The following is a 10743-nucleotide window of genomic DNA, read 5'->3' on the forward strand; positions in this document are numbered from 1 at the left end:
TTAAACCGTAAAATCAAATCGTTAGTAATGATTCAGTTTTAATTTTCAACAGTCTGTTTTTGGTTTTAGACGGCAAAAAATCTTTTCCTTAAAACCAGACCGTGAACACACCTACGTCACATGGTACTCTTTTTAATTGAAAAAATATAGCAATACCATACTTAAATTATTACTATATAATAATTTAAAAGTTTGGTGCCACTAGACCTTTTATTGGTTCAAGTGGCATCACACCGTTGGCTGCATCTATTTTTATGTTTTTTATTATTATTTTAGTTCTTATATCGTAATGAACGTTACTGAAATCGACCGAATATAATTATTTGAAAGTTTGGTGTCGCTAGACCTTTTATTGGTCCAAGTGGCACCACACCGTTGGCTGCATCTATTTTTATGTTTTTTTTTATTATTTTAGTTCCGATATCGTAACGAACGTTACCGAAATCGACCAAATTCGCGACGACTTGCTGATATAACATTCAGATGCGACAACGCTCAGGTTTTATTGACTTTTTTTATGTAACGAACGTAATCGATACCAACTGAAATTACATCGACTTACCGCTGCAACGTCTAGGACTAACGTTTGTGTTTACAATGCCCCACTTTTACCAACTCATTGTCGCAACACCGAGGCCGCAACACGCTCTGGTTTTACCAACCGAATAAAGTCTTTTTAATTTTTTTTTATATGTTAATTTGACGAATTTATTATTTTTAGGTTTTAACGAGTGGGTTTTACCAAAGTTGTTTATACTGTAATTAACAAACGCAACCGATACTAACCGAATTCACGTAGACTCACCATCATGACGCTTGGGTTTTACCAACGTTCGGGTTTTATTGACCGAACAAACATTATAAATATTTTTATATTTTATATGTTAATTTAACAAGTTTATTTTTTTAGTTCTGATATCGTTAAGAACGTAATCGATACCGAACGAACTTTTTAACATGTTAATTGTTAGCTATACGAGTGTCGCTACTATTTCTATGTTAACGTACACATACTTTTAATTTAGTGTCGGTATCTTAACGAACCTAACCCATACTAACCAAATCCGTATTTCAAAACACGACAGGACGAAACAGGTATATAAACTGTAAACATATCCCAAATTCCCAGTTGCCCTAGCGCTACGCGCCGGTAAAAACTAGTTAAAGATAATAAAAATGATTATATGTAGTGTACATATTTTTAATAAAATATTAATATTAGCCTATAAAAAAGTATGACTGTTTAAAATACATGAGAAAAGTTTGGTTTAAAGCTAAAATTAGTAAAGATGATGGGACCATTTCTTGAATTTTCAAAAGTTGTGTAAAATTGATGAAACAAGATCGTAAATATATATTCGTTTAGGGCTAGACTAAACGTACATTTCTTGTGTATTTGTCATACCACCTCCCTTAAACTCTCAGTTCTTTCAAAAATTTTGTTTGACATATTACTACCCTCTAATATTTTTAATCTTTTCAAAGTATTATGTTGTTTAATCTATTTTATTGATGAAAAAAAATGTGTCTCTTTTCTAAAGTAAGTTATCTCTAAAAATTATTTTAAAAAAATAACACACCCTAAATGTATTAAAACACTTATAAAAATAAACAATATTTTCTATTTTTAACTTAGAAAACGTTTTTTGCATAACAAATTTTGTTATTTAAAAAAATCAAAAAAATATTATAATTTTGTAAAAAGAAAGAAAAAGAAAATCTATTTAAATAATAATAAAAAACTTTCTTTTAGTTAATAATGATAATAGAAGATGACAAATGATGAACATAAATGTCTAAATCGTATAAATGTAAAACTTGAGGGAGGAGGTATATTTAATAAAAATGAAGGAAATTTAATTTTTAGTGGAAAAGTTTGTTAACACATATCTTACATGCTTTTTTGGATTTACTGTTTACAGCTGTCTAAAAAAGTCTAAATCAGTCTTTCAACATATGGTATGGATTATTCATTTTGTCGTATTTTCTTTTTTTCATTTATTAGCTGGTTTTAAATAATCTAAATTATATCATATTGATAAATAGCAGTACTAACTTAACACTCGACTAATGGTGGTACCAATTAAAGGTGTATTTCTTTCCAATGGTCTGTGACTAACAGAACCCTAACGTCATTAGTTGCAGGTTTTATCGCCGATAAAACATTTTTGACTAGAACACTCACATTTTCGTTGGAAATCTCAACCTAAACACCACCAACAACTGACTCACCACCAACCAATTCACTCCGACGATGGCTTTAAGGTTCCGAAAATCTCAATAAATGTGACATTTACTAGAAAAGTGTTTATAAATGTTCGATCCAAGGTTACAAAGAGGTTTAAATGTGCTTTTTCTGAACAAAAACGTGTTTTCGACAATTCATAATTAACGACGCTAAGATTTTGTCAGTCGCGGATCCATTTTGAGTTGAAAACTGTGGCCCCACAGTTGTAGATAAGCACCGCCAAGTGGCTTCTTCCCGGCCTTACTTTGGTCTTTGAACAAATTGAGCAGCAGCAAACCCACCCAATGAATCATAACAAACCAAATTACAGTGATAATAAACATGAACTCTACACTTATTACTCTCATAACCACTCATTTCACTACTTCTATTGCTCATAAACCACAATTTTACACTCCTTGTTCAAGTCCAAAATTTCAAATCCATTGTTCGTCATCAGGCTCGGAGCTAACCTTAACCACTGGTATAATCAACACTTAATCTCTATTGTCGAGTTGAATTGCTTAATTGTCATGTACATGATCAGATCGATAATGTGTTTTCAATGATCCAGTAGGTTAGGTTAGAATACCGTGCATCACACGCGTTTAGTCACTGGTCATGCTTTCTCAATTTTCTGAAACAACATGCCAATTTAACTCTTGCCACAATATTATATGTTAAATAATAAAGATAACTCATTAATAAAAATATCATAATGATTATGATTTAGTTTATTTTTCAAAGTAAATTTAATTATTTATAAATTGAAGCTTATTAAGTAAACATGTATTAGTGTTTTATTAATATGTTTATAAAATATACACATTGATTCATATACAAATCATCATCATCATTGTACTCAGTATATCCCGCCAATAGCAAAGCTATGGATAAATTGATTCATATACAAATAATAATTTAAATTTTTGGATGTTGATTTTGCAATGAAGAATGCGTATATATAAATAAATTTTAGTAATACAGAAATGGAAGCCGGTTAGCCTTCAATGTTTGATTGAAGAGATTAAAGTTCTTGGTTATCTTTGGATCAAGCATAGGTCTACAAGGAAAGGTTGAACGTGGGAGGACTGGACCAGGTTTCCGTTGTAAGAAGTCTTGGTGATGTCAAGCCCGGGTTATTCTTGTAATAGTAATTGGCGGTGCTAGCTTCTAGCTAGTATATTAATAAAAGATTTGTTTGCCTTTCAAAAAAAAAAATTAATAAATACAGAAATGGAAATATTTAAATTAAAATTGGAAAATAAATAGCAAGTAATAATGTAATTTTAAGTCATTCAACGAAACAAAATCCGAAAAAACAATAAAACTAGCAAAGGAAAGTGCGAGATTGATGAATACGGAAGAAGGAAAATGATAAGTGTAAAGTTGAAAAGCCGATCGGATAACGTGTATGAAAATGAGATTGTGGAGGGCTAGAATTGTGTCAAGTAACCCTGTAGTTACTGTTTTATTAGATAGTGTAGATATAGATCTTTGTTGTAACTTTGCAGTATATGATTGTTTTAATCAAGCTTCTTTAACAGTGGCACCATTACCCTTCATTTGAGTTTTTAATAAATCTCATCACATTTTTAATAAAGCCATATGCAATCATTTTAGGGACAGTTGGAAATAATGATTCGGTTACGGGTGGTGCATATGATTTTAGTAAAGCAACAACTTCACTTACACAAAAGCTATTATCATCCCCGAAGAAAGTGACGCTCGTTAGGCACGGGTTAAGCACATGGAATGATGAAAAACGATGTCAGGTAAACTTACATATTTGGTTCGTTATCAATAAAATGCAGCCCAATTTAACCAAATTTATTTGTTCATTGTTATATTTTTTTATATAAAATGACAATTCCTTTGCTTTCATTGTTATTATTTTTATTCAGGGAAGCTCAAACTTGTCGGTCTTGACCGAAATGGGAATTATGCAAGCAGAAAAATGCAAGAAAGCTTTGGTGGATATACACTTTGATCAATGTTTTTCGAGTCCAATTTCGCGTGCCAAGGTTTATATTAAACTATTATATTTAATAATGTCTGTTAAGATTTATATTAATACGATCCGGATGCAGTCGACTGCTGAAATCTTGTGGTCCCAGAGGGAAGAGCCGGTGATATATCTTGATACGCTAAAAGAGGCACATCTATTCCACCTTGAAGGGATGAAAAATGGTAAATTTTTTACTAATTCATAGATAAGGGTAGATTGGTAATTTTGTATGTGTGCTCGTGCTAAACGAGTCTGAGTGTCGGAGGCAGTGGAGGCTAGGAAAATATATCCAAACGATTTCATAACGTGGAGAGAAGATCCGTCTAATTTTAATGTGAATGGTGTTTATCCTCTCCGGGAAGTATGGAAAGCTGCAAGTGTAGCATGGAAGGAGATCTTGTTTACACCCGTAAGAAAACCTATATTGTTTTTAAATTTTTTGTGAAATTAACAAGCATCAAGATTTATAGGTTAACTGGATTTATATTTTTATAGGGGGAGAATTTTCTTGTGGTGACTCACAAATCAATCTTGCGGGCGCTAATTTGCATGGCTCTTGGACTAGGCCCGGAGAGGTATGTATTCAACTTGTGGAACAGTTAAAACAATGTGATTATACGGTTCGTTCATATCTCTACTTAGATTTGGTTACTTATTTAACATATTGTTTGCAGGTTTAGAGCATTTGAGGTGAATAATGGTGGAATAAGTGTGTTTAAGTTCAATGTGGAAGGTGAAGCCATGCTTCAATCTTTAAACATGACAGCTCATATGTACACTGATCACACTTATATCTATTGAACATCAACATCAGTAAACAGCCGTTTAGACGAGCTAGTATTGAAAGTGAATTTAGAGTTGTATAAATGGACCCGACACCTAGGCTTATAAGCAAGGTTTAAAGCGTACCGCGTTTTTAAGCCTGGTTGGGCGTAGTCGAAGCCTATTGGGGGTAGTTACGAGCTCAACTATATTTTAGAATTTAGTTTATTATAAATTGTGATCCAGTTTGGCACAAAATAAATCCGGTTTGTACACCTTTCAACTTAAAAACTTCTTAAATTTTGTTAATATTGTTTCAATAAGATTTATGGAGGTATTGCCAAAAATGTGTTGCAGCTAACCATTAAAATGAATGAAAATAAAAGTTGGGAAATGAAGAGGTATGTACCCGCCTCAACACCGAGCAAGGCGGGTCAACCCACAAGATAAAGACATTATGAAGGCACAAAGCCAAAACCTATGCGCATGGCGCATACAAAACATGCTCAGGCACACATATGCTCGCGCATCACATATGCGCGCGGCGCATCAGCGCGCGGCGCATATCACATGCTCGTGCATATCACATCTGCCCAGGCACACATATGCTCGCGCATCACATATGCGCGCGGCGCATCAGCGCGCGGCGCATATCACATCTGCGCATGAAATATCTGCGCGTGAGAATAAAGAGAAAACCTCGCGCATCCTCAGGATTGGCGCATATCACACATGCACATAATCGACCTCGTCCTTATCCAAATCAGGATTAGGGCAACCTTGATTGTGCACGTCAGACAACCTTCCAGAAGGCATCTTTTTAAGGAGTAAGAATATGCTGATGATTGACAGCTGCCAAATGAAAGGTCGACAACTCAGCATGACACATGTGCTACCACGTGATTACAACCAACGAGAAAGCGCCAGGTGTCCCAGAGGACACGTGGCGCAGTGCGATTGGAGGAGGCCAACGAGGTTGAGCCTAATCAGTGGAAACCCTAGCACTGTAAATACAGCATCAACTCCACTTTGATGGACACATTCATACTCAATCATTGACAGTTACAGGCAGTGATATCACATTCAATCATATTGAATTACATTCACTCACAGTCAGTTACATACAAAAACACAATCACATAATCATACAGAGTAACATACAGTATTCAGCTATTAAGCAATACTCTCCAAATTCCCTTACTCACACATTATTGTCTTCTCCTACACATACTTATTCTCACGCCGGAGGGTTACCCCAAAGAGGACCCCTCTGTCCCTTTCTGAGGGGTAAGTTAACGGCGTTGTTCATTTTGTAGGTGGAAGAACACAGATCCAGAAGAACCATCGGTGAAATAGTACAATCAAAACCCGAGGAAAGTAGATCTGCTACCAGCGAGTAGATCCACGTTTCTTCATTGGCGCCATCCACTGTTACAAACGGCAATCAGATCTCATCAGATCTACATAAAAAAAAATCAATCACCATGGTTTCTGGCATTCGTAACGCTGATCAAGCTCTGGAGGATATTGAACGTGAGGGTGTCAATGAGGGACAACAGTTTCTGAGGGTGCCGCGTGATTCTACGCGCACCACCAGTAACCGTCCCTTCATCACAACCCCTCACGGCCAGACTGAAACTCCCCCAGACGATCTCACGTTACAAAATATTGCCGGCGCGAAACTGAAAGGAACAATGGGTCCAGAAGAAGAAACAAATGATCCGAATGAATGGCTCATAAACGAGCAGCGGCGTTTAATGGAAAAGTACAATGAAATGGTCAAACAGAAAAAGCTAGCCGACCAAACACAAAGGCAAGCGTTTGATAAGCAGACTACAAAAAGGCCGCGCGCGCTGGAAGAAGGACATTCTGTTCACACTGCACACACTGAGTTCAGTGATGAAGAAGTGCATAGCATGAGTAAGACGCGAGATACTCATGCAGGAGGCTCACAACTCCGCGCGCCTGTGAACATGGCGCCTGGAGCCAGAGCAGATCTGGATCTGCACATGCCGTACAGCCCGCCAGTGAGGGGGCAAGTGGACGTAACCACGCCGTACAGGCCGGCCATCTTAGTGAAGCACTCAAAATTTACTGAGCGCATCGCTAAGGCCCCAATCCAGCACAAGACCAAGATGCCAAGTGGTCTGGGCAAATATGATGGTACAACAGATCCAGATGACTTTTTGCAAGGTTTCTATAACACGGGAAACCTAGAGAGCTGGACGATGCCAACATGGTGTCACATGTTTGCCCGCTGCCTTACGGGCGCGGCGCGGGTCTGGTTCGAGAGCTTGCCGACTGGGCAAATTGATGGGTTCGAGGAACTATTGGAAAAGTTCCAAGCCCACTTCGTACAGCAGCGCAGACACACGCGCGATCCTGATGACATCATGCACTGCGTGCGCAGGAATGATGAAACGATTGAGGACTACATCACTCGTTTCAATCAGGAGTCTCTGGCAATCGGGGGTATAACTGAGCAACTCCTGCGCGTGGCTTTTATACAAGCTGCGCGCAGTGATCAACTCCGCCGAGCTCTCGTAAGCAGAGATGGTATGCCCACCACTTGGGCAAAACTAATGGAAGCATCGCGAGTCTTCGCGAGAAATGAAAAGCAGATTGCCCAAGATAGGGCAAGAGAAAGAGCGCATCAGGCAGAATCACCGCGCAGCAAAGAGAAGAAGGCCAAACAGAACTCTGTATGGTCCAGGTTGCAACCAACAAGTTTTTCTTCCGCAGAAAAGCAAACGCAACCAAGCTCACCCCAGCCCCAAAAAGATGTTCGTAATCGCGGGGAGGGTGACAAGAGGGAGGGCGGCAGAGATCCTAGCAGACCTCTGCCAAGAATATGGACTCCCATCACTAAAACACCTTCACAGGTGTTAAGTACTGAGAATGTCCAATTCAAGCCCCCCAAGCAACTACACTACAAGGGACCGCAAAACAGTGGCAAATATTGTGAATTTCACAGGTCCCCGGGCCACAACACCGACGCATGCCATCATTTAAAGGATGCGATCGAGAAGGATGTAAAATCAGGCAGGCTGGCTCACTTGGTGAAAAACCCAAGAATAGAGGATGAGCAACCGGAAGGAGCCTCTTCCAGCAAGAAATACAAAAGAATCTGTGTGGCTGAGGGGGGACGACAAGGGCAGACGTCAAAAAAGAGAAGCGCGCAAATCCACGGAGATTGGCGCGAGCAGCAAGTTATCTTCCCAAGAATCAGGGGAGGCCCTTCAATCAGCAGCCCTCTCGTCATCACCACACACATTGCTCATTACGAAGTGTCAAAGGTCCTGGTGGACACTGGAAGCGAATCTGACATTATGTATGAGCAATGTTTCAGAAAGTTAGACCCGGCAGACCAAGCGCGGCTCGAGATGGTGAACGCACCAATTTGTGGTGTTTCAAATGAAATCATCCATCCCTAGGTCAAATTCAGTTTGAACTAACTATGGGGGATGATGAGCACAAGCGAGCCGAAGTTGTCAACTTCTTGGTCTTGCCCACCACGTCATGCCACAATATGATCCTGGGTAGGGGAACGATTGCCCAATTTAATGCTGTACCGTCGCCAGCGCACGGTGCATTGGGGTTCCCTACACCAACAGGTGTAACATTTGTTTATCGCGATCATTTGTGCGCAGTGACAAGTACGCCGCGGGAAGGGAGAATGAAACTTCCAAGGGCGGATAATGCGCCAGAGAAGTGGATTTTAAACCCAAAATTCCCAGAGCAAACGGTCACAATTGGCGCTACCATTTCAGACGAAACGAGATTGAGAATGAAAAGGTTGCTCGCAAAATACACGTCGGTCTTCGCGTGGCAACACTCCGATATGACTGGAGTCCCGCGAGACTTGGCGCAACATTCTCTTAACACGTTCAAGTCGGTGGAGCCAATTGCTCAGAAAAAGAGAATCATGGGGGATGAAAAGGCGAAGGCCATGAATGAGCAAGTTGAGGACCTGTTGCGCGCAAACATCATCCACCCGATTCGATACCAGACGTGGGTAGCCAATCCTGTAATGGTAAAGAAAAGCAACGGGTCATGGAGGATGTGTATTGACTTCAAGGACCTCAACAAAGCATGTCCGAAAGACTGTTACCCCCTCCCAAACATCGACGCAAAGGTGGACTCCGTGGCGCCATTCAAGCTCAAATGTTTCCTGGATGCCTACAAAGGCTATCACCAGATTCAAATGGCACCACAAGACGAAGACAAGACGGCCTTCAGAACCGACAAGGGTGTTTTTTGTTACACAAAAATGCCCTTTGGTTTAAAGAATGCGGGCGCCACTTATCAGAGACTTATGGATTCGGTTTTCAGTGAACAAATCGGAAGAAATCTAGAAGTCTACGTTGATGATTTGGTTATCAAGAGCAGGGAGGAGAGACAAATGCTCAAAGACATCGAGGAAACTCTTCAGCGCTTAACGGAAGTTAACATGAAGCTCAACCCGAGCAAATGTACTTTCGGCGCGGAAGAGGGGAAATTTCTTGGTGTAATGGTCACTAAGGATGGTTTCAAGGTGAACCCTGAAAAGGTGGAAGCCATCCTTGACATGCCTTCACCATCCACCATGAAAGAGGTTCAGAAGCTGAATGGTAGGTTGGTGTCAATCAACAGGTTCCTAGCGAACCACGCCACCAAATCTACACCATTCGTTAACACTTTGAGGAACTGCTTGAAGAAGAGCCAATTCAAGTGGACGCCTGAGGCTGAGCAAGCTTTCAGTGAGATAAAAGAATGTCTCATAAAGCTGCCCGCGCTCACAGCTCCACTTCCTGGCGAAACCCTTACATTGTACTTGTCAGCTGGAGACCGCGCCATCAGCGCAGTATTATTGGTGGATCGCAAGGGGATCCAAACGCCAATATACTATGTGAGTCGGGTGCTGACAGACCCTGAGACGCGCTATTCCATCATGGAAAAGTTAGTTTTGTCACTAACACACGCGTCGCGCAAGCTTCATAGATACTTCAATGGTCATCCTATTGAAGTTCTGACAGGTTACAACATCCAGCAAGTCTTGCGACGCCCCGCGCTCTCCGGAAGGCTGACAAAGTGGGCGCTGGAATTAGGTGAACACACGATCACCTATAAGCCCCGTCCAGCAATAAAGGGTCAAGTTTTAGCGGATTTCATCACGGAAATCCCAGAGGGAAAGATTGAAGAAGCTCAGCGCGAGGTAGACCCTCCGCGAGCAAATGATGAAGAAGATATTTGGAGGCTATTCACTGATGGAGCCTCCAACAGCGAAGGGTCAGGCGCAGGCCTCAAACTGGTGGACCCTGATAATCATGAATATACTTATGCTATTAGGTTGGACTTCAAGAGTACCAACAATGAGGCTGAGTATGAAGCCCTGCTGGCTGGTCTGCGCATTGCGCGCAAGTTTGGAGTTAAAAGGCTAGAGGCCCATGTTGATTCTTACTTGGTAGCTGCACAGGTCAATGGCCTTTATGATGCCAAGGAGAACACCATGCCTCTATATCTAGAGCAGGCAAAAAAGCTCGTTGAGCAGTTTGACTTCTTCAAAATCATACACATCTCGCGCAGCGAAAACAAGTCCGCTGACGCGTTGAGTAAGATGGCATCAACTAATTTTGATCACTTTGGCAAAGATGTCAGGGTGGAAGTGATGAGCAACCCGTCAGTGCAAACGCAATCTGTCCTTGTAATTCATACAACCCCTTCATCCTGGATAACTCCAATAATGGAATTCCTGAAGGAGGGGAAG

At 40.4% G+C, this 10743-nt stretch overlaps 1 protein-coding gene across 2 annotated transcripts in view; it reads left to right on the forward strand.

Moving 5' to 3' along the window:
- Positions 1-5308, forward strand: part of LOC143624865 (putative 2-carboxy-D-arabinitol-1-phosphatase) — a 47785-nt gene extending 42477 nt beyond the window's left edge. The window contains exons 2-8 of one of the 2 annotated variants that reach the window (XM_077095370.1): positions 2563-2711; positions 3851-4002; positions 4132-4251; positions 4318-4417; positions 4505-4644; positions 4731-4810; positions 4910-5308. In XM_077095370.1, the coding sequence (XP_076951485.1) occupies positions 2570-2711; positions 3851-4002; positions 4132-4251; positions 4318-4417; positions 4505-4644; positions 4731-4810; positions 4910-5036 (861 nt within the window). In that variant the 5' untranslated portion in view covers positions 2563-2569 and the 3' untranslated portion in view covers positions 5037-5308. The remainder of the gene's footprint in view (positions 1-2562; positions 2712-3850; positions 4003-4131; positions 4252-4317; positions 4418-4504; positions 4645-4730; positions 4811-4909) is intronic. The other variant, XM_077095371.1, reaches the window with a different exon arrangement.
- Positions 5309-10743: the final 5435 nt, after the last annotated feature.

This window comes from Bidens hawaiensis, unplaced genomic scaffold (genome assembly GCF_021521415.1).
Source record: "Bidens hawaiensis isolate Kalapana, Puna unplaced genomic scaffold, B.hawaiensis_p1.1 tig00003988_1, whole genome shotgun sequence".
Lineage (NCBI taxonomy): Eukaryota > Viridiplantae > Streptophyta > Magnoliopsida > Asterales > Asteraceae > Bidens > Bidens hawaiensis.